This window comes from Mixophyes fleayi, chromosome 1, assembly GCF_038048845.1.
Source record: "Mixophyes fleayi isolate aMixFle1 chromosome 1, aMixFle1.hap1, whole genome shotgun sequence".
Classification (NCBI taxonomy): Eukaryota; Metazoa; Chordata; class Amphibia; order Anura; family Limnodynastidae; genus Mixophyes; species Mixophyes fleayi.
In genome coordinates this window covers 140,961,185-140,986,701 of record NC_134402.1, presented here as the reverse complement: position 1 = coordinate 140,986,701, position 25,517 = coordinate 140,961,185, and the positions used below count along the sequence as shown (strand labels likewise).

The window sequence follows — 25,517 nt, the reverse complement described above, 5'->3', positions numbered from 1 at the left end:
AGAGACGCCTAAATGTTTATTAGTTAGTTGTATTTGGGCTTTAAAGTGTTGTAGCTAAGAAATGACACAGCAGGAGATTCTAGGAACACAATTAAAAACTGATTAAAAGGAAAATACCCCCCCCCCTCAGAATCCCATGATTTCTACTGGTAGGATTGTGATAATGGTACCAGCACTGACACTATATATTTCATATGATGGCATTATTGTTATTTTTGCAGGCTACACTGTAACATGGCCATATTTTGTCCATTGTTTCCATCGAAAACCAAATTCAGCATTCCATATCCTCCCAATCTATCTCCACCAATTTCTTAATTTATTTTTACAAACAAAGAAGTACACAAGTTATAATAAATAAAAAAGGTGAAAAATAAAAGGGAAAGGGATTATATAGAATGGATGGAGAAAGGAGTTTACAAACAGTTTCACATGTCTCCTCTAAACATTCAGGGCTTCAGAGTCGGAAGCAAGTGGACAAGCCTAGCAATGTAAAGGTGTGTTCACACTCTTTACGTGCTAGGTCTCTAGAATGGTGCTTTCTCCTGGTGTCCAATCTGTGCTGCTGCTGATGACCATCAGCACAGATCTTGCTGTATACAAATCAAACAAAAGAAATAATAAAAATTAATTTTGAAAAATGTCATACCTCCCCTCCCCCAAACAGCATGGGGTACCACAGAATTATTATTATAACCAGCGCTATGCTTTGCCAGCCTGGGCTGGTGGCACTGTAGCAGGGAAACCTGCAGCGTTGTGGACCCCCTGCCATAATGCCAAACCAGCCCAAGGCCAGTCAGCAAGCAGTTGGATTCGATAGGGGGATTTGGTTTTAAAAAAAATATGAACCCCCCTGAGGATTTTTAACCAGCTTGTGCTGAAAAGTGCTAGGGCTGTGGGGTAATAATAATAAATATCATGGGGTAATTAGAGGGTAATAATAATAAATTAAATGTTAAAAACCATTTTGTCCCTGCATGCCCTGGCTGCTTTTAAGTGTTTGGGCATATTGGTGCTTGTAGTACTACAAGTGCCAGCATACACTCCAAAAACATACTGGTAGATAATTGGCTGCTAACAAATTGACCCTAGTCTGTCTGTCTGTCTGTGTCTGTCTCTGTGTCTGTCTGTCTGTCTGTCTGTCTGTGTCTGTCTCTCTGTGTCTGTCTGTCTGTGTGTGTTAGGGAATTTAGACTGTAAGCCCCAATGGGGCAGGGACTGATGTGAGTGAGTTCTCTGTACAGTGCTGCGGAATTAGTGGCGCTATATAAATAATAGTAATAATAATACCCATGGCTGCCAGTGCATGCTGGCACTTGGGAAACCACAAGTGCCAACATGTCCTGGCATCCAGGGCCCTTTGGGACCTATAGTGCTCCAAGGAAAATTGTAAATAAAACACAGACACAAGTGTAAAAATAATTTTATTTGAAATAAAAACAGCACTATACTACCATCATTCACCCTTTTTATTGCACACCTAGATCCAGGCCTGGCATCCTCTTCATCTGTAATAAATCCAGGGATTCTTGGCTTGGCAACATAAAAACTCTCATATGTGCCCCACAACCAGCACCTAAGAGTGCCGGCTGCAAATCAGCTCCTAGCGTCAGTACAGTCATATATATATAACATGGCAATTTCCCTCGGCTTGAGTTCAAGTGTCAGCATGCCCTGGCCGCCATAGTTATGGGGGGTACATTTATTTATCTATTCTTTTGACTTATCTGCCTTAAAGGGCTGCTGCGACTAATATACTTAAATGTATCATACGCACCAGCCCGTAAGGTAAAGAGATGTTTCTATGCAATTTGCATAGTATTCTGAGTCACACAGATCTAAAGATACGCGTGCGATTTGGAATCTTGTGTACATTACGGGAAGCAATCTACACTTCATCATCATCATCATTTATTTATAATGCGCCACTAATTCCGCAGCGCTGTACAGAGAACTTATTCACATCAGTCCCTGCCCCATTGGAGCTTACAGTCTAAATTCCCTAATATAGACACACACTCACACACAGACACTTAAGATTTAAGTGGAAATTGCGTCCAACTCTACTTCATGTGTTCACTGTTTATTGCTTGTTCTATCTATTTTGATATTGCATTATTGTTTTCTCCAACTATTGTTCTTTTTTTTTTTTTTAAATAGTTGTAGAAAAATACAATATTTTGCAGTTGAAATTTCCACTACTGCGTCAGAGATGTCTCTTTTCTAAAATATAAATGAAAACATTCTTTTCTCTCAGGCAGGAAAATAGCCATTGGGCACTTATTTGATGTGAGTCACTTGTTAAGGTGAATGTCATTTTAGTTTGCAGATCATGAGTCGCATTTATATTATGATGCAATGTATTTCTATACATAGATGCAATGGCAAGGATACATTAAATGCACTTACAAAATAAATTTACATTGACATATATGCACAGTGGAATTGTATTTTTTTTCTCTTATATGTCCTTAAAAATATTGCAACAAGGTTTTTAAAGTAACAAGAAAACCAAATACAAGTGGAAAATGAAAAAAATGTTTTATTTTTTTGTACGAAGTTTCAGAGGATGCTTACTTTTAAAATATAATATGTTAAGCTAAAATATACCATACAAAATTGCTTATAACATGTGATGCTTGGAAAACAAGATAGTGGAACAATCTTGACAAAATTAGACCCCTCCATGCCTGGCAGTTCTCTCCTCAAAGGTTACGCCCCTCTGATCCTCTGATGCACCAGCCCCCCTCAGTGTTTTAAGTGCTCACTTACCACCAGCACTCTTGGTGACCACCTCGTTTTGCCGAAGGGCAGTGCTGTACTTGACCTAGAAGTAGCAATCATTATACTGAGAAGTATCTGATCACCATTTGAGATGAATGAGTCATGAATTAGAAGCAGAACATTAGTTCCAATGCATCACTTTTTCACATTAAAACATATTGTTGTACAGTTAAGACAAGCAAAGTTGACAAAGATTTTTGCAATAATTAAATAGTGCAACAGAACAGGCCTTTTTATGGTGATGCAAACTTCTAGTTTCACTTTTGCTTTGCCAATATGGGAAATAGCATTTGGCACTGCATTTGCAAATTCGGGTTTTTGCAGAACTTATAGTCAACCACAGACCTGGGACAATGGGGTCAATTTATTCTGCTTTGTGGCTTGGTTGGGATCTAACCAGGTAGAGTTCCTGGTGGAACAAACATTATGGGCCTTATACAGAGTCAGAGGCAAGTTTTAAGAAAATAAGGAAATAAATAAATAACAAAAAAAAACAGCGCCCCCTAGGCCAGATAGCATGGTTTTGCTGGTGTCAGTCAAGGCTGGCAGGTCTAGGGATGATTAAGATGTTTTTTAAAAAGAATAAAAATAAAATGTATTTATTGGGCTTACCGTGCTGCTGCCACTGATATGCTTATCAGAAGCCAGTAACATAGGACACGCTTTAGGCATATCTTAATCTTGCTGTAGGCTTAAATTGTATATGACTGTACATAAGGCTCTATATGGGAAATCTGCAAGGAACACTAGAGGCCAAATCATGCAAAATTCAACACACGAATGCAAAAGAAGGAGAAATTCCATAAAACAGTTACGAAAATAAAGGTTTTAAAGTACTTTCAACATATAATAGTAATTTGGATGTAAAAATGTAAAACATTATGCATATACAGTAATAGAAAATTAGGCACTAAATGGGAACTTGTTGGATGAGGACTGTTGAGACAAGGTAGGGAGTTTATGATGATGGTAATGTCATGGTCCAGCATTCTGCTACTTATTGGAAAGGTAGAGAATCAATCTGCTCTTCAAATAAAATGAGTTTCTTCACTCGTAAGACAATTAGATTAGACATAGTCATACAATAAGTGACTAGAACTACTCAGAGAAACACCTGATTAGCTTTTGAGATGATGTAATGATTGTCAACCTGGTCATTATAGTATATATGTACAAACAATATTCCCCAAAAAAACAACTTTTACTTTCATTTGTCTATTTTGAAAAGTGTAGGTAAATGCAAGTACTAAATTAAGATAATATCCACTCTTTTTTTCATATTTATGTCCTCGAAGTAACAAGATACTTTATTAATGACATATGACTACAAACCAAGCTTTAATTTAATCATTGTCTCCACAGCACTAAGAACTCATACTATACACAAACACTATTGGGCAGGCTGGACTAGGGGGCCGGGAGGGCTAGTGGGCTACCTAAGGCTGGGTCACTGGGCCACCTGCATTTTTTTTTCCTTTAAAATGTTCCTAATAGGCTAATAGTCGAGTCGTGCTCCCCGAACTGAACTTTGCCAGCCCTCCCCTGGCTGAAAGCAATAATTTTTTATAGAACTTGAAGAAATTGTTACAGTGAGTCAGCAGCACCACATGTATGGATTGATAAGCATACATAAGCAGAGGGTCACAAAAAGCATTTTAAAAAGAAGACATTAAAATATTTGTTATTTGACATAAAATAAGGACAAACAAATAATATATTGAAAGGAAAATGTAAATGTCTTGATTAATAATGGGGTCAGAGCAAGTATCATAATATGGAGTATTTACAAATGACATTTTCATTTTGTAAGTGATGCATCATAGCAGGATTACAGATCCCAAAGATCATGAACACCTGGGGGTATATGTATCAAGCTGAGAGTTTTCCGGCGGGTTTGAAAAGTGGAAATGTTGCCTATAGCAACCAATCAGATTCTAGCTGTCATTTTGTAGAATGTACTAAATAAATGATAGCTAGAATCTGATTGGTTTTTCAAACCCGCCAGAAAACTCTCAGCTTGATACATTTACCCCCTGATCTGCAGATGGACCATGGCCATGCTCCTTCTGGCCATTGAAAAAATCCCTTTTTGGATGTCTAGACATCCAAAATGCATGTCTAGACATGAACAGGTATAGAATCAAGATACTGACTTACACATAACTTGTAAGAAAAGGGAAAAAAAGATTTGTTCTATTTTACCTAGCAGGAATAGGACTGTAAAATAAATAGTTTCTCTTCATTTCCCTTTGAACAGCTTGACGAGTACATATAGAGAGTAGATTTAACAAAATGAAAGAGCTACTCAATATAAAAGCCGGACAGGATGGGATTTTCTGTCTTGTACCTGGAGTGTCTGTCGGCCTTCATCTACATCTTAAGTGGTGTTTTACCTCAGCTCAGTCTAAGAAATGATGAAAGCAATTGTTCCACTACGAAACTTTGTAATGCTCAAATAAGAAAGATTCCGTATGTGTACGACAGATTGCTTATGCATGTTAACAAGCAAATTCAGATATAAAATCTTATCCGTGATATTGACCATTTTCAAGTGAAGAGCTTTGTTGAAATAATACAAGTTTTGCTCTATTGCTGGAAAAAATAAAACACAAGTTGTTTTTGTGTCACATGCAGCGTAAGAAAAGTAGAAAAAGAGAATCCTACATAAATTTCTGGCACATGTTGTGTTCCCTATCTGTTAGCACATCTCATGGGAATTTACTGTAGTAGGAGCCCAGAACAATCATGCATTGTTTAGAACCCAGAACCATTTAATACTAAGTCTGTGCCTGTTATTGAAGATAACCCCTACAGATAAGCAGAATATTCACCACATTCTACATTTTGGCATGTAATTTCATGCTTTTCTGGTGGCTTTTAGCCTTAAGTATTCTGTGCAGCAGTCCCTATTCCTATGCTAAGCATACCACAGAGCAGAATGAGTTGACACTGTTGTTGTTCGGATTCTATGTATATATACATTTTTCATATAATTTGAATACTATATCAATGGAACTTCGCACCTCTTGCTTAATTTCTGGTTATTAAGTGTGCTGAATTGCAGTAAATCTTGGATAGAAGATTTTAGATAACTGTTAATTATGGAGTTCCCTTGTTCTTATTATAGGGGCATTATTGTGTTTTCCTTATTTTGTAAAGAAGATAAAACTGCTTGATACGATTAAAACAGGGGGTACATCTATCTAATGAACAAATGGGCATTATTACTTTATTAGATTTAACAAGGAGGCAATATAATTGGTTTAATTTATTGCAGGGCCAACACTTGTTGTGAAAACTTGTAGCACTACAAAGGCTAGTATGTACTTGGGCCCATGTCTATGCTGGCAATTGTAGGGTCACAAGTACTTTTACTATATTTTAAAAATTTTCCCTGGCACACATCAGACAGGGGGACCAGAAGGGGTCCGTGATACTCAGCATTCACTGTTGCCTGCAGACAATCATTATTGCACTGCTCTCCAGCCCTTTGATGAACAAACTGCCTTCTGCTGCAGCCAGATATTTCAAATTTTGACTTCTCAGTCCAGAGCACGTGCTGACATATTTTTGCACCCCAGCGCTAATGTTTTCACGCATAGTTGAGTCGCTTGGCCTTGCTTCTACGTTGAAGTTTTACTTTTTGGCCACAATTCTTCCATGAAGACCACTTTTGGCCAGACTTCTCCCAACAGTAGATGGGTGTACCTGGGTCCCACTGGTTTTTCTATTTCTGAGCCGAAGGACTAGAGAGTGTTACAATAATGAGTGTCTACAGGAAACAGTGAAGCATGGTGAAGGTTCCTTGCAAGGTTAGGGCTGTATTTCAGCAAATGGAGTTGGAGATTTGGTCAGGATTTATGGTCTCCTCAATGCTGAGAAATACAGGCAGGTACATATCCATCATGCAACAAGTTTTTGTCATATTGAATTCAAATCTAGTTGTCCTATGTTGAATATATTTGCAGGTGACACAATTGGATTTGTTACATCTATAGCACTGCTTTAATTGAGGTACCGAGAAATCTTTGTATGCAGTCTTAATGTCTTTTTTATACCATTTTTATCCATATCAAAATGACTCAAAGCCAATAAATTACTCAGATTAGCTTCCTTATTTTGAAAACCACTAAGAGTTGTAAATCTGGGTTGGCCTTAAGGACAAGATCTAATTTCAGAATCTGAAAATTGTTCTTAACAATGCTTTTAATTTTATAATATGAACTATAGAATTTCATAATAAAAGAACATGATTTATTTGCATTCTTTGAATTTATTTGTTGAATGGTGAGGTTAGTACAAAGATTATGGTATAGTTTGTCTGATTTTAACATAAGACTATTTCTGTCTAACTTCAAGGTTTCAAAAAGAGCTTCAACAAGCATCTTTTCTAGATAATTTTTCTCTGAATGAGACAATAAGATCATCTGCTCGTTCTATAAATTTGTCATGTAGCATACAGTTTATTCTAATGCTTCTCAGTTGTCCTTTAGATATATTTTGTAGTCAACTTTGACAGTGGCTACTGTGAGAGTCTGCGTAATTGTTAGTAGCAACCTCCTTGCTCTAGGTAAAGGTTTGTATAGAACTGTATAATTTTCAGGGTTATATAAAAAAAAAAAATATGTGATTTGTAATAAGTGCTAGTGAATGTGAGATTAAATGAATTGTGATTAGGGTGTTCTATATAGTGAAGAATAGATGCCTCATTCCCATTGAAAACTAAAAACAAATTATCAAGGTATCTCCCATAGAGGACCAGGTTTTCACTGAATGTACTATGCCAAATGAGCTGCTCCCCGAGTATACCAATAGAGAGATAGCAAAGCTCGGAGCAAACCTGGTCCCCATAGCAGTGCTAAGAATGTAAAGATAGAATACTCTATCAAATAAGAAATAATTATGTGTGAGAATAAAAGTGATAGCTTGCAAAATAAATCCTTGTTGTTGCTCTGTACTAGCACCTTCTCTTGAGAGAAAGTAATTTATGCCTCCACACCTCCACCATGTGGAATATTGATGTGGAGAGCAGAAACATCAAGCGTTAAAAAATAATAGCTTAACGTTGGTGAGGAAATCAGTGGTGTCACGGATGTGAGAATGCAAAGAAACAACATACGGTTGTAAAAAATAATCTGTTGTGCCATATATTAGATCTAAGTTCCGGTAAGATGCTGACAACTGCTGTCTGGTTTGTTCATATATTAATTTATATGTTAAAATCAATGGTTGTTTTTTATATATTTTTTTTTGTATATATAGCTGCATTTATTGATAGAGCTTAACATTTACATTATATGAGAGTTTTTAATATTTGGTATTATACATGGGATTATAATAAATGTTTTTGATTTCATATGCCGACCTCTGTATAAATTTCTATTTCTTAATACATACTATTTGAGGTGCATGCAGTACCGCCACTTTGCTTTCCTTTTATGGGTGTGAAAGGCTATTCTGTCTAAACTATCATTGTCATCTTATTCCCTGTGTCCTCACTGTAGTTATTTTCACAAGATCTTGAGGGTACAATTTGTATAATATTGAGCATCTCTAAATAAAATATGCTGGTAGATTTATGAATGCTATATGATATGTGGACAGACTGTGTGTAGCTATATATTTTCTTCAGCTTGTCTTAAAGTGTGATTTTTAGACTAATATATGAAATATCCAACATGCTCATCGATAGTTTTGAATTATATCTGAATATTTGTTTGTATAATTCATTATACTAGAAGTTGGGGATGTGTAGTGAACTGATAGGAAACACATGAATAGTACAATGTTTTACAATTAGTCATAATCAGTCCACAGACAAGAGTCTTTCTTTAACTGGTACGCTTCACTTTTACAAATGATTTGTATTCATTTGGATTGTAGAAGTGCTTAAATCAGTGCTAATGTAATTAGTAATGTATGTGATGAAACTGGTTATTAGCAAATCAATGCATATTAATTTCAATTAGATCAAGTCACTCTGATTCTAATTGCTTTTTGAACTACATAAGTCATATTTGTTGGCTGAAATTACTGAAATGGCCAAACAGTAGATGGTAAAGTTGAAACACAATTATTTGTGATTCAAATTTTCTGTTTATATACTAATAGTCCAGGAAGACGATAGATAATGATATATGTTGCAATGTCAAAATGCTGTGCATTCTAAACACTAAGAACAACAATACTGTATAACCAGCTTTCACCAGTGAGATTTATGTATAAGATAACACAGCTAAACATGTATTATTGTTTTAAACAGACAGCTGTAAATAACTGCATTTATATAAAACACTTCACAATCAGATAATCTTCATTTTGTTTGTGGTCATTGCCAATTTCATCCACAAGTGTTCTTTTTCCCACCAAAAAATGTGGGAAAAGTAGACACATAGCATAAAAAAACAGAATTTGCACTGTGCTTTTGCATTTTTTTAATAAACCTAAGTAATTTTTTTGTGGTATTCTCAAGAAATTTTAATGAGAGGCTGTGTGATATATTTTCCCCAAACTGATTTACTCATTCCCAATGGCATAGAGTATCGAAGGAACCATAGAAGTGACATAAAATAACTATGACTCACTCCCCCCATCCCTATCCAGCCTCAGCATATGCAAGTAGGACTATCAGAAATAGGTTGGGGGCCATCTTATTAACCCCATTCCCCCTTAGCCTTCAACACCTGGCACCGGAATATTTATATATATATATTTAGACCACACTCCACACAAAAAGAAGAAAGCTCCCAAAAGCATGGTGACATTAATATATTAATTCCCATCACCAAAGTACATCAGATGGGATGTTTAATGCAGCGATATTGAGCTGTGGTGTCCCAGTGATCAATATTTTCTGTAATGTCTCTGAGCTTAGTAAATGGGTGAGTGTTTGAGTAAATGCAGAGCAGTAAACCCACTCTACAATAAAATGCAGTATTAGAAATTATTGCTCTGATATTGCTTTTTAATAAGACAGGAAATTTGATTTTCATGATTTATTGTCTTGCTACATTGTCTTGCAGCTTGATATGAAATTTCCTTTTTAAATATAACTTATAATTATTTTATTAGCTTTTAAATAAATAAACAAACAAATAAATAAATACATGTTAAATCATTTAATATGCAAGGCCTAGCTATAGTGAGCAGCTCATTTTTACTATCTTGAGTTATTTTAACAGGTATTTCCTGTATTAGTAAATGAATGCAGTAATTATTGAAATTACTATACAACTTGTTTTTTTACTTATGGCTTGTGAATATAACATCTTTGCAACATCTTCCTGGATATAGTGTTAGTCAGTACTGCTGCCAAAAATGTGCAAATATGAAATTCATTGGTGCTTGAAAGCTACCTTCCTCATGCTAACAATTGAAATATAAACATTGCATTAAGATTTTTTTCCTTAATACCATTAGGTGTACATTCTAGATTGTGTGAAAATACATGTTTTAGTTGTACATATTAATTAACATTTTTTATTTAGTTAAGTGTTGCAAATAAGCAAAATATTTCTGTTCAATATAAAAATATTTTCCCTCAACTACTGTAGGTCTTAATGCTAATAGTAAGTAGGCAATTCTGCTAGTTAACAATTTGCATGGAAAAAAAATACAAGCTTCTTGAATGGTTTATTTGTTTAGGTTATTTAATGTCTTTTTTAATCTATAAATTAGAAACTTTATAAATGATATGATGCTTTTGCTATGGCATTTTACCTCTAGGAAAATATCAACAGTTCCTTTTGCTTTTAGGCAGAGGTAACAACATATGCTGGTGACCTATCTAGCTTCTAAAAGTCTAAACTGCTAATAGGGCATGCTGTAAGCTTTTCAAGCAATGCCTTAATCAGTGTTAATAAGAGATGAATGAAGTTCCTGCTTCACATACCATCCTGTAGGCCCACTATGCATACCTTTTGTTAATTACTTAATTCTATTGAAACTTCACTTTTTCTTAGATATGCGCTCTGTTGATTATCCCAAAAAAACATTTTTTAAGCTCATTACCATGTTTCAACACTTGCCCATCGACAAATGGGGCACTAGCCAGGGGCCTGAGCTGTCATTGTCAGGCTACATGACTATATCAGTTGGGCAAGTTTCAAAAAGGTGGATTGATGGCCACTGTCTCAGTCTACCTCATTCCCTTTCACAAATGGCACATGTACAGAACTGTAAGTGTATCACAAAATGGCATTTGTACTATGGGCACTTTCTTAGATAGCACATGACATTTGTGTTATCTATTAAATAGATTGCAAAATAGGTGTTAAGTTGCATCTGTGAAAACATGTAGTTTATTGATATTTTTAAATACAATATGAGTAAAAATTGTTATTTAGATACATTTTTAAAGTACCACAGCACAAATGTGTATTAACCTCGTGAATCCATGTACTCATGCAGGTTCCACCATCTCCTACTTTCCACATAAGGGTGAACCTGTAGAAACCAAGTTTACCTTTTCTCTATCTATGTTGATGAGATAATCACCTATGGGTGCAACAAAGTTTCACTTGAACCGCAATATAAGTAGAACTTTGTGAAAAGATATTCAAAATAAAGGATTCATACAAACAGAGGATTTGTTCTGATGTGATATTTTACATATGATTGCATTTCCAAGAGGGTGTTTTGGACCAGAATCTTTACGGTGAAATCCACTATTGATATACTTTGTGTGCAGTTTTTGTGAGAGTATATTTGTACCGGATGCGGTTTTGTGGCTTGGCTCTGGGAGAGAATCATACCTTTGCTCTGCTGTCATTTCTGATTAACACTTTGGTTGTGTTTTCTCATGTCACATAACAATATTGCATTATTGTATTGTTTATATATGTTTCTACAGAAATTGAGAGAAGACTATTCCCACATCAATTATGAGACATATCAAAAAGATAAATGTTGAGACTTTGTTCACAATTGAGCCCGCAATATTTCTTTTTTTCTGAATACAATAATGCAATTGATCATTCGCTAAATATTCACCATCTGTGACACCTACTTCACTTCTCTATTGTTAGAAAAGAGTGTGCCCAGTTTTAAAGTTAACATTTTCAACAATCTTATAAAGTCCCCCCTGTGTAGTTTGGGCACACATTATGATTATTTAACTATATATTTGTCAGGGACTGTCAAACAGAGAAAATAGACCTCCAATTGATTGTTTATTACAGAGAATAACTGATATTAAATGGTTTAAAAATGACAACAAGGTTCCTCCACCCTGGAGCAATTACCTCAACATCATCATCAACATTTATTTATATAGCGCCAGCAAATTCCGTAGCGCTTTACAATTTACAGCATTATAGAGATGAACTCATCTATTTGTTTCAATAGTAAAACTATCTTCATTTTCATTTGCCTCAATGTGGATTACCCTCATTGTTACTTTTAAAGAGATTTATGCCTCTTATTCTGCTATTTTTATCTTCTTCTGTTATAAGGTCTCTTGAACAATCGGAGGTCTTTTTTTCTGTTTAACAGCACCTGCTGACTATATTTTGAACATATTACTCACCTGTATGCAGTGATTATCCAGGGATTTTATTTTGAACGAGGTTAAACTGTCTTGACAATCTACATTGGTGAAATTCTGAATTTATTTATTGATATTTATAGGCAAGATTATTTCTAACTTCTTTTACTTGTGGGGGCTTAGAGGTTTTTTTTGTGCTTATTGTTTAGGTCATTATACCTTATATGATTATTTCATTTACTATTAACCAGGAAACAAACGAGCAATGATCCAGGTTTACCGGCACAAATTTCCTTGATAGACAGATATAATGCAAATAAGTTGCAATTAAACAGGAACCAAAAGTGCAATGATCCAGGTTTATTGATATAAATTTCTTTGATATACAGATTTTCTACTCTGTAATTATGACAGCAATTATTTTAAACTTAAGAAGATGATTTTAGCAAGACACATTCCATTAATTATACTGTACATAATTAGCCATATGTGTGAATAATGCACATAGAGATTGTTTGTTTTTATTCCTTAACATTATAACAAGTTCATTTATAAAAGATATAGAATAAAAATAATACCAGATTTGTGATTATTAGTTTCAAATTAGTTTCAAATCCATATTGGAATGGAATACATGCTGGAACTATAAGTCTATATGGACTACATGGTTTGAGAGCATGAAGGTAACAAGTTGAAAAGGGAAGTATGAACTATTGCAACGGATATTACTCCTGTATTTAGGATCCCGGGTATAAGAAACACATGCATGGGACTTTCATTTCATATGATTAGAGACTGTTACAAATACATTAACCAATCCTTTTTATGCATCTTACTGATCTTACTGATCTATATAGTAATCAACATGTTCATGCATTTATTGATCTACATTTATAGGTTATCTTGAGTGTTGAATAAATCTTAAGTGTTTTTTTTGCTGTTTAGATTGTATCATTATCTTACAGGTGTGCGCTTGGGAGTTTCTTTTAATTGATATTGTGTGAGATAGGCTTTAAAGAACTATATTCTTGTTGAGCTGTACTCGCTGTTTCTTATGTTAAAATAAGGGTCTTTTGATTTGATTAAACAATTTACTTGCATCCATTTTGATTGTGGTTCAGAGGTGAGCACCAGTTTTTGTGATTTTATTTCAAATAGCACTCTAATTGTATTATTTTTCTGAAGTTTTTGAATTTGTCTCAAGTTTTTGATTTTTAGACTTTGCTCTAAATTTTTGGTATATGTAAAATTCAAGCATTTATTGCAAATTACTGATTGGTTTGAGAAACACTTTGAAATAAATCTGAGCATCTCAATACTGACATTGCTGATGCATATTTGGCATAGAAGTTGTGTGTTTAGCTAACGGTAATGTGCACCTTGTGTGCTAAAATGGAAGATGCAAAATATGTACCAATAAACGTATTGGATGAGGCCTGATCTCCTCCGCTTCAGATTTAGTGTAAAAATTAAATCCTTTTGTGGGCAGAAGAGTGCTGTGTGCCATCTGACAAAACAGGGAGTGCTCCTGTAAATACACTCTTTTCACCACTTTATCTCATTATAGTAATCCTCCCTTGCAAAACAAAATATTTTTAGCATGCTAGTGCAAAAATAGGTGCACCTCTGCACCTAATGTGTATTCAGCAAGGAACACACCCAACCTGCCCACTCCACTTGTCGCATTGTGCAAAATTTTGGGTGATGTGATGTGATGTCATTTTGCTTTCCTGTAAAACAGGGTGCATCTGCACAAAAGGGACTTAACTCTCCAAAAAATATTTGTACCACAAGTTTGTACCTTTGAGGTTTGTAAATGACCCTTTGTGGATACAAAACACTTAAATATGGGAGCACTTCACACTAGCAACTCAGTTTTTGATTATGGTCAGCATGGTGAAGGGGAGAATGTATAAAACACATCACATCCTGGGCTTAAAACTGTTGCTCATCCCTCCACTGATTTCCTTGGAATCTGAGCAGTCTTCAAATATGAACATGTTAATTGCACAGTTAAACAGCATTTTAAATGTTATTCTAGGATTCAATCACATATTCCTGCCACAGAGCAAACGGAAGGAGAAGAGACTTTTGTCCAATTAGTCTATTACTTATCATGTAGACATTTTCAAACTGGCAAAGATTGGAAATATCTTACTTTTTGATTTTAACTTTTTCTCATCCTACACAGATGCAGTGATCCAAAGGCATCTGGTTTAGAATATCTGGCCAAAGACCACTAAAGCAGCCAAAAAGTTCCTAAAGGACGTTTAAACGGAATTGCGGGATCTTTTTTCTGTGAGAGGCACGCAACCAATCCGAATGTCGAGAAGGGTGTCCTTAAGTTCTACTCTAAATGGGGTTCCTACATAGATTTGTTACCTACATCCCAACAGGATACTATCCTCAAAGTGTTTGAATAGGTATCTGGGCACAGACGATTGACGGTCTTTATTGTCCGATATTTCTAGTCACCCCATTTATGGTTTGACGTAATATTCCACCTTTGGAAATGTGACCTGCGCTGCAGCTCCTTCCACCCCCCCTTCTTCTTCCCCCTCCGCCAACACAAAATACAATACACAATACACACAATATAGAGGGCTAGATAATGGTAGCCTGATGCCTTAGTTCTGGTTGCATTAAGTTTTTGTTTGACAAAATGTTGATGTTCCCCAGTGGAGCTATTTCAAATTGTACTGTATACTCTCGGCTTCTCATATATGATTTCTGTATGTCTATTTGATGGATATATTTCAGTTTATTATGTAAATTGCTATTTGAGAATCATATGCTGAATGCCTACTGTGTCTCTTTACTTGAAAATACAAATAAAATGTTTTAAAAAAACAAAAAACAGCCAAAAGGATTTCACAGACAGAAAAATAAGTAAGGGCTAGTAGACATTTAAAATTATGTTTTTAAATATCAATCACCAGAAAATTCTTTACTAGAGTAAATAGTTGAAGTGCTTAAATCTTGATGGAAAAATGGAGCCGGAGGGATTAAACCTGATGCATTATTTGTTGCAGTGTACACATATATTGGATATATTTATCATGCAACTGTATTTCATATTTAATACTCTATAACAAAAATACCAAAATCTCACAAACTTGCTTCATTTTCTGATTATGGTTAGTTTTTTCATGACAAAAATATATTATTTGTTTCATCAGCACATATAAAATAATAAGAACAAGAAGTGTAATGATTAAAGATTACCTTTCTTTTAGCCCTGAGTTGTTCATGATATTTATCAGATGTATCCCCGGGAATTTCTCCACCCCATAGCGCAATTCCAACAATTGTGTATGTTATGGCCATAACAAGTAAAGGGAAGCAATAGACAAACAATACCACAATGATTTGATACCTAAAATGAGAAGAAGAAAGAAGAGAGAAGAAAGAAGAAAGATAAAAGAAGAAGAAGAGTGAAGAAAGAAGAAAGAAGAGAGAAGAGGAAGAAGAAGAAAAAGAAGAAGAAGAAAGATAATAATTCAGGTTAGTCTGTACAGTGGTTAAATGATTACACTTAGTAAATATAGATCAGAAAGGCTTTACTACAGAAATAAATACTGATCCACTCCAATATCTCTGACAGTTATGCCCGAATCTGTACAAAACATAATTTGAGATACCTGTGGATTTTGGACTGTATGACTTTGATATGCCCAGGAAAATTGGTTTTGTGGGAGGGGAGACCAGATCCTTTTTACTGGTGTGTGGAATCTAGATGTCCACAAGTGAGTTTGGTATGACCAGTATTGCACATTTTGACTCATTGATTGTTATCATTTGAATCAATGTTACAACTTGGTCAGTTAGTCTGTGACACGATAATTCCGTTTTAGAATAGGTTATAACTTAAATATCCCTGAAAGAAAGTTTCTGTACCAATTATAAAACTTGAGAAATAGTTGTAGAAACAACTGTTTTATTTTTGTTCTAATACGTATCTGGTATATGGGGAACAATCACATAGTTACATTTCACATTGTAAAGATAGAAAAAAGACAGAGCTCCATCAAGTTAAACTTTATAATGGTGTTGATCCAGGGAAAAGAAACACAAAACCCCTTTCCAGTTGCTAAGGCGAAAAAACTTCCAGACTTTAAAAATGGTTACTGAATTTTCTGTCTCAGTCACCACTTTCATATCCTCTACAGATTATAGCTACATATACCATGTCTTAAAAGAAAGGAATACAGTCAATTTTTTAAGGACTTTGCTGTCACCACAGACTTGAAGAAGCCCTTCTTATGCTTAAGGTCTTTCTTTCATTTGCAAATGATGTCTCATTGTCATCTGCACAATATATAGCATAAAAAGTTTTATTATTGAAACCTTTAAACTGACTTTGGAAATAGTTCTGCATATTAATTAGGTCATCTCTAATGCATTTTATTTCAAAGGCAAACAATCTCATTTTGTTTAATCTCTAATTATAACTTAATCCTTTCATTGTATATATTAATTTGACTACCTGAGTCTGTATCCTTTCAAAACTGAACTCTGTATTCTAAATGTAGTCCAACTCAGTGGTTGAAGTTGAAATTTAGAAGTGGCGGTACAGAAATTTACTAGTGGCGGTATGGAAAATGTAAGTAAATTGAATTTGATACTTTTATAATGAAGGCAGTGGGTGAAGTGGCGGTATGACATACCACCATATAACTTTGTATATCGGGACACCTGTTCAATCATCTTGATATTTGACCAACATATACTTGTGATATATTTACAAGCAGTTGTGCTTTCAACTTTATACACATTATACAACGGACTGCATCAAAAAGTCTTGTAACGGATTAGGCTTAATTGCCTGTCCCTGAGGACTTGATGTATATGTATGTATGTATGTATGTATGTATGTATGTATGTATGTGGCATGATGATTTGATTTTATATATCAGTGCACTTATTCATACATGTTGTGATATATACATTGTATTGAAAAAATACTCTGTGCTTTATTGTACACCATCTTGGCGCCTTTAGAATATCCCCTTTGTTTACCACCATATAACTGCCCACTTTGACCACTGGTCCAACTAGAAACGTAATATTTAACTTGATCAAAAAACACAGTAGAGGGCTGAATTTAGTTTTGTGCCTACTTCGACAGAGCCAAACAGGATGTGTTTTATTTAAAAATTTTGTTTTATTTTTTAGGATTTTTCCTAGGCCTATAGAGCAAATTTGTTCTGGATACACATTATTTCTGTTGCTAAGAAAGTTCTGTAAATTGTAATCCTCTGTGGCAAGAAATCATTCATAGACTCTAAAGCAACAGTATCCTCAACTATTATGACAGCAGGCAGGATACAGTATATACCAAGCTTTACCTATATCTTTTGAGCAAAGCATCTTTTATAATAATAATTTGGCATACAATTTAAAATATCATTTTATTGTTATATTGTCTTATAAAGAAAAACATTTTTGTATTCTAACAGAGAATTTTCATATCCAAAGAGGTTATCATATTAGAAAAGTTAAAACTATTACATATATGTCCTTCTTGGGATGCCTTCTACCTGGCTGCATATTTCTCTATAGATGTATCCATTGAAGCTAAAAGGAATATATAGTTTAGACACTTTGACGATGGCTGTGGCTTTACTGGTGGAGCAGAAATCTAAGTGACAATGGTTCTTTCAAAGTTTTGCTATGGAACCCAGTCCTTTCTACCATGGATAAGACCCTGTATGTGACTTTACATATTAAGTAAATCAGACTAAAATCCAAAAAAACATCTCGCTGACTTTGTAATTGCAAATGTTTAGAAATAGTAAAACATTTCATTCATTCATAGCACAGTGTGGCAATTTCTCATAAGCACACATATTCTGCTTCCAGTTATAATCTTGTATAAAACTGCCGCTATGTCTGCACTGTGCAACAATGTATTTATTGCCATTTGCATGTCCAATCTACAGAGGAACTCAGCATTGGGCAACATAGTTGCATCTGGGGCTTTCTGAAGTACCAACATAGTAACAAAACTATACATCTATTATACAGCATTAAGGTTTTGGGAGTTTAAATATACAGCTATGGATTAATTTACACCACATAGGATATCATGCTAAAGGCATTGTCTTTTAGGCTAGGGAAATTGATAAAACTGTATGAAAACAAATATGTGCTTTAATGATGATTTTCCATGAACTTGGAACACATTGTGATTTTACCAATAAAACCTATTTTACTGGTAGTGTGTATTCACACAGGAAATATAGAGCATGCTGTGCTGTAAAATTGGAAATATGTGTTGAAGTCAAATAATTGGATGTAGTCGTTTTAAATTAATATCCAGCAATCTGGTTGTCTTTGCCTGAAAATATGCAAATAACACGCTACAGCGTGGTAGGGCATATTTAACCACGGCACATATTTAACCACTACACATGCGAACACTTCTACAATTTTACACTTACACATTCACTTGTAAATAGTTCTCCTTTAAATAGTTCCAACACACAGTTGTTTATAATCAAATTTAATAGAGTTTATAGTCAAATATAATAATGTTAAATGCACTTTAGTGAGATCTAATCCCCTATTTATCCTCAGACATCCGTTCCTATCACCCAAGAGATCGCACCTTGCATATGCGAGTTATGGATGATAGGGAATTAATGATCAGAATGGTATTGTGTGTGTAATGCAAATAGACCAATTTGAACCAGTTTTTCTTCAGGAAGATACAATGCAGCAGTTGGAGAGCTGACCCCCACCCTTGGAGGGCATCGTTTGAACTGATCTATGTCCTGCATTATACCAGACTGACCTGAAGCCTGAACCAATGGAAACATGCCAAGTCATCTCTACTGTTTTCAATGTAACACCAACGGTATATAAACTGAGCTCTGGGACTATCATACAGTCTTCTTGACCACAGACTTCAGGATTGAATGACTGTATGCTGGATCCAGAGTGCCTGCGTATGTAATCAGCTGTACTTTATTTAATTGAATTGCTATTTCTTGCATCCTGCTATATTTGCTATTAAATCTAATTGTGCGTTGGAACCACACAAATCGCAGCGGACAATGATTATTGGTAATCAATAAAATTACTTTAACATAAGATATTAACATTTCAGAATGCACAGTATGAATTTTATTGAAGGAATTGAATATATAATTATTTGTCCTTATTCAATGTTCTTTCATGCATTTATTAACATCTAAAAAGTGCAATAAAAGTGGACAGGTGTGAGCAAGCTCTTAAAGCCATGGTTGTGTCTTTTGTATATTGAAAGCAGTTTTGTAATACGTTTTTTGATAATTTTATAACCGGCATAGATGTATTGCTTATTTCCCCTTATCCACCTCTATATCAATTTTGCTTAAATATGATGTGCTTTCTTCCCTATGGACTTTACTGATCTATAAAATATATTTAAAAAGTACATAGATATTTTGTGAACCCCTCCCCTCAGCATTAGCAACCTTATGCTCCTCCACAAGTGCCTCCATCTTCCTCGATAAACTCATGTGCACTGCCAGAAACCAAGACACACTTGTGTAAATTGAGGCACACAGTAGAACCAAAGCTGATATTAAACAGTACCTCAGCTGCTTTGCAAATCCTAAATGACATCTTACATTTAAAATTTAAATGATGTTAATTTTCTATAGAAATGGTTTACAGATATATATATATATATATATATATATATATACACACATAGTTACATACTGTATGACACTTTTTTCGGGTGCTTCAAGGAAAATAGCAGAATACTATGTAAAAATGATCAAGTTGCATTTTCCTTGACATTTACTTTGATGAGCAATGAGCTTTCTTTGCTTATCATGTTCTCAGTTAAGGTAGATCCCGAGCTGATTAAGCAAATTTCAAATATAATATAATTTGAAACGAAAAACAACTTACGTCAATCTTTTGCCAAATCCTGGCCATTCGAGCAAACAAAGGGTCCTTCTTGGTGTCACCTTGATTTCAGAGTAAAGGCATTGAGGGAAGGCCAGCAGAAATGCAAATACCCAAATACTTCCGATAACTACTTTTGTTGAAGTAGCAGATAATCGTGGTTTCAATGGATTGATTATAGCCATGTATCTGTAATGACAATACTATAAGTCTTAGAACCATACATATGTATAAAAGTTCTTCCATGGAAGCAATATCTGTTTGAAAAAGACATAGATTGTTACACTTAGGTTATGCCCAGATGATCTTTTCTTTTAAAATATTAGAAGCACATTGACACTACAGATATGTTCCAAATATATCCCTTAAACATCTTTATATTCACTTCTATTGGCATTCTAAAACTAACCAGCATAAACATCTAACAAAAGATTCAGACATAAACAATAAAGAGTGCTATATTTTCCACAATGCTGAATACAGCTTAAGAAAAAAATGCCTTTATTGTTTACAAATAGAAAAAAAACTCCATCAATCTGGATGCAGCCTTAGAATCCCAAAGATTTGCCATAATTGCCAGCAGGGTGCTGCTTCAATATGATTAGACAATGGATGAACAACAACTGTATTGTTCTTAAAATGTTAGAGATGATTGAATTATATTCATGAAATATACTTACTATATGTATTCTCCTGTTCAAATAATATATAAATAATATGTAAATATGTAAATAATTTTTAAAAGCAAATTTGTTAAGGAAGTTTTTATTATATATAATAATGTTGCTGTACATGAAATATTTAAATCTTTTTTAATATAAATACAATTATATATGCTGTAATTCTTGATATTGTTAAGGAGAGATTCCTATAAGTGAGGATTTTTTCCTTTCAAAGAAAATGTATATGTGATTCATTGTGTGTATAAGGTACACCAAGATCTACATTTATATTTAGTAACATCAATAACTCTAACTGATAATAATTATTTCACTTAAAAAACATTCACACCAAAGGCAATTTCATGGCACAAGTGTAACTAACATCATTGTAAATTAACTCATAACATTTCTGGATATAGTAATGCAAAATCTGCTTTGCATCTTGAGTATTACATTTTTACTGCTTGTTTCTTTATCACAAAGTTCTAAGAGTAGTGTATGGAACAGGGTTAAGGTAGTAGAAATGTACATGATGACTAATTCCATTTAACTCAGGTTTATTATAATCATAGGAGACTCGATTACGCCAGTACTGTGGCCTTTATGCATCTGTAGGTGACGCTGTGGATAGATGAGTCTGATGAAACCAGAAAGTTGAATGTAGAGAGCAAGGAAACAAGCTTAATTCCCAGTAGTATACATGACACTTTAGGTTCAAGTAAAATATATGTATGATACTATGAAATTATTGAATTGAATTGTTTGACATCCATCAATATATGGGCAGTAGGTACTATTTTTCTCAAGAATGGGCAACATTAAAAACATTCAAAATATATGCAGTGTTGTATGCTTGGTCACTTTCTTTTTACAGTATTTTTAAGTAAATGAAAAAAGGAAAAATGTATAGTATTACATGTTACATTACATGGGTAATATGTTTACAACAAGTAAACATTATGGTAAACAGTATGTAACACCTGGCTTAATATAAACATTCTTAATTAATTCTGCAATAGTTAGGAAGAATGATTCAACACAATGATTCTGTAAACATGTTGAAGAGGTAGTGTGTTAAATGTTAACACATTTGTTCTTTAAATGTTAAACTAATGTAATATAAATGCAGAAACGTTCTATGGAGGCACATTGACTAAGCAAGATATTATTATCAGTATTTCAATGTATCAAGAGTTACTGTAAACAAAAACCAAGGCATATTTCTGCACATGATCTTCATAATACTATGACACTTGTATCTCTTAACCAATGTTTCCTGCAAGCTAAGTTTAGATTTCTACCATTAGGCCTTCATTGTAATTATACTGTACAGTGTAAAGCTGGCCATGGATAATAGCTGTTTTGGACATAGAGGGCCTGAGTCATTAATGAAAGTAATTAAAAAAAAGGAGTAAATGTTCTCCAGGACAAACCATGTTACAATGCAAGGGGTTCAAATTATTTTATTATTTTGCACATAGGTTAAATAATGGCACACAAATGCTTGATAGCTTTATTTTAACACTGACATTTAAAGTTGATCTAGGACATGCCCTACCCCAACTATAAATCTTTCCCCACATTTTAAATTTACCTCCCCCTTCAATGCAACATGTTTTTGCCCCGGTGCAAAGTTACTCCTTTTTTATGCTTTACTCTCCTTAATGACTCAGGCCCAGATAGTATATAGACATGTGTTGCCCAACCTAAAAGATATGGCCATCTGGCTCTCACAGTTAGCTGAACTAGCACAGTTTGACAATGACAATAGTGTATATTTGCAATTTAGCACTGCATGAATTGATTTTCAGTGTGTAAGATCATTGTGTGCTTAGTTTCCTTGACCTCTAAGATTGCCTTTTCAGACAAAGCCAAATTCTTCAGAGTCATTGTAATCACAGAGGAAGTCAATGATAACCCTACAAAATTAGGTACAAACAGCCTGGCACTGACCCACTGGGTCCCTTCTTGCTGCAGGATTCATGTGCACCTCCAACCTCTTCAGTAGAGTTGTGGTCAATGAAGAGAGTACTGCACATTGCTTGTGTGTGTTGTTGCATAAAAGAATAAAAAAGTAAGTAATAGAAGTAATTTTTTTATGAATATACATTAATCGCAAAATCAGCTACTGAAAGTGTGTGGGGGTATAGTTGAAGCTGCTGCAGCTTCTTTGTTTTCTGCATAAGCAGGGCCTCTAAGCCAAGTCAAAATAAAACAGTGATTCAGCTCCTGGCATATCCCCCCCAGGACTAAAAATTCCATTCACTGCTCCACAAGAAAAATGAGAATGGCAGTGAGGAAGGTAGCTCCCCAAATAATCACATCATTTATATACCCTCTTAATGTGAGCCCCTCAATGTCCTGTACTGTATATAATTACAGCGGACTGTAGTTGCACAGGAGAAGCAGGAGTCCTGTTTCCGTATATATAAAATAGGTGTTGGGCTCCTATGGCAGACTAAGCCATGTCAGTCAAAAGTTATCATGGCGGCTTGCAACTATAAACAAAAGAAAAGAGGAGTGGCAATTATATTTGCTTACATTCGAGCAAATTGAATCTTACTTAGGCAAAGTAAGTCGCTATTTTAAATTGATAGGAAAACTGAACAACCAGACCTGCACCTTAGTAAACATATACACTCAAATCAAAATTCACCAAAGTTTTTTTTACTAAAATAGATGGCTTTATAGCCAAAGTAAAGGATGATGCCCTTATTGTTGCTGAGATTTTAATGCTTTTCTCAGCAAATCAATGGGCAGATCTTCCCCTGTTTCCACCTCACGGACCAGAACCGATTACCAAATATCCAAATATCTGCCAAATCTAGTCCCATGTTTTGTATGACTCTTGTAGAGTTAGAGAACCTTTCACCCATGGTTATACCTTTATCAATCCATGACATATCTCATTCTCAAGAATAGACATGATCCTGCTAAGCCACTATTTAGCCTTAAACTTGAGGTATGTCTATGTTCATCCAATGGTTTGGTTTGATCATGACCTCATCTCTGCAGACCTCTCTGGCCTAGCCTCTGGACCTTACCCCAAGACATGGCGCTTAAATGATTCTCGCTTGCAAATTTCCAAATGAACTAATCAACTAAAAGATTTACTTAATAAGTATTTTACTCTTAATACACAATCTGAATCTAACCCGGCTACTCACTACTCTATGATCTGTCTATAAAGGAGCCATGAGGGAACACCTGTAAAGCCTGGCTACCAACAGAAAACATAGCCCTGACCCGGCAACTCTTTTGGATCTCGACAAAGTGAAAGTAGAGCAAAACCGACTTGTATCCAATCAAATAGCTAAAACTTAAAAAGGCTGAGGCAATCTTCTATGAAAAAGATTTTATCTTTAAAGTTGACATCTGAAAGGGCACATAAAAACATTGTGGACTGCAAAAATTCTAAAAATCAATTGATACTTGATTCTATAGCTATTTGCTATGAATTCCAAAACTAATATACTAACCTTCATAGTCTTTACAGTACATCTGGCTCCCACCACCATGCTTTAATAAACTCAAATTCATTTTTACAGGAGGAACACTTACCCAAACCATCAAGACAATCAACAATCTGCTTTTCCCCCATTGTACACTAGCTGCTCATATAAGATAAAATCCTGATATTTGCGGTGTGCAGATTGGGGGGGGGGGGGCGGGGCATAGTGTCACGGTTTGGTACACTGGATTCTTGGACCTGCCCAACTTGGCACTACTCCCAGCAGGGTGCGGAGTCTAATGGATGGATCGTATTCACCAGTGATCACCGCAAGGTGATTTGGGCTTAGCGGCGTCCGTCCGCAGGTCGCGGTCCTTACCAGGAGTGTCAGGCGAGATCCCAGGGGAGTAGATATTAAGATGTATGCAGACACACTAGAAGTAGATGGAATGTAAGCTCTACAACCAAGTAGCGGAGTGAAGACAGATGCAGGATGAACAATTCAAGTAGCGGTTTAATGGAGGCTAGAAGCTTGAACAGTAGTCTGTAGTATAACGACACAATGAGAGTAATTGCAGCATGAACAGTTCCACTAGCAGAGTAACAGGGACAAGTACAGCTTAGCAATACAGCCTGTAATATAATAGCACAATGAAAGTAGTTGCAGCATGAACAGTCCAGCTAGCAGAGTGATAGAGACAAGAGTAGCTTAGGTATTTGGGACCGCAGTATTCCAGCACAGTGAAGACAGGTGCAGCATGGACAGTCCAGCCAGCAGGGTAACAAAGACAAGTGCAGCCTGAGTAGTATAGCCCGTAATACAGCAACACAGCAGAGACAAGTGCAGCATGAACAGTCCATCCAGCAATGTAGATAGGGACAAGTGCAGCTTGAGTGGTATAGCCCGTAGTACAGCAGCACAGCAGAGACAGGTGCAGTGTAGATGATCCAGACAGCACGGTAATGGAGATAGGTGCAGATTGAGCGGTATAGCCCGTGGAACAGCAGCACAGCAGAGGCAGGTGACACATAGGTCAAATATCTCATTATTTGCAAATGACATTCTCTTAACCTTAACTCAGCCAATATTTTATTTGCCCAATCTCAACAAAACCCTGGGTAAATATAGTGAAATATCAAGTTTTAAAATAACCTACTCCAAGCTGAAGACTATGCTTCTGCATGTACCACCTTAGTAAAAACAGTGATTACACTCAACATAGAATTTTGGTTG

General features: G+C 35.2%; 1 protein-coding gene across 1 annotated transcript in view; it reads right to left on the bottom strand.

Annotated features, from left to right (window-relative positions):
- TACR3 (tachykinin receptor 3) overlaps positions 1-25,517 on the bottom strand; it is a 78,170-nt gene that overhangs the window by 22,352 nt on the left and 30,301 nt on the right. The window contains exons 2-3 of the mRNA XM_075200935.1: positions 20,174-20,359; positions 15,494-15,644 (exon numbers count right to left, since the gene is read on the bottom strand). Coding sequence (XP_075057036.1) covers positions 15,494-15,644; positions 20,174-20,359 — 337 coding nt within the window. The remainder of the gene's footprint in view (positions 1-15,493; positions 15,645-20,173; positions 20,360-25,517) is intronic.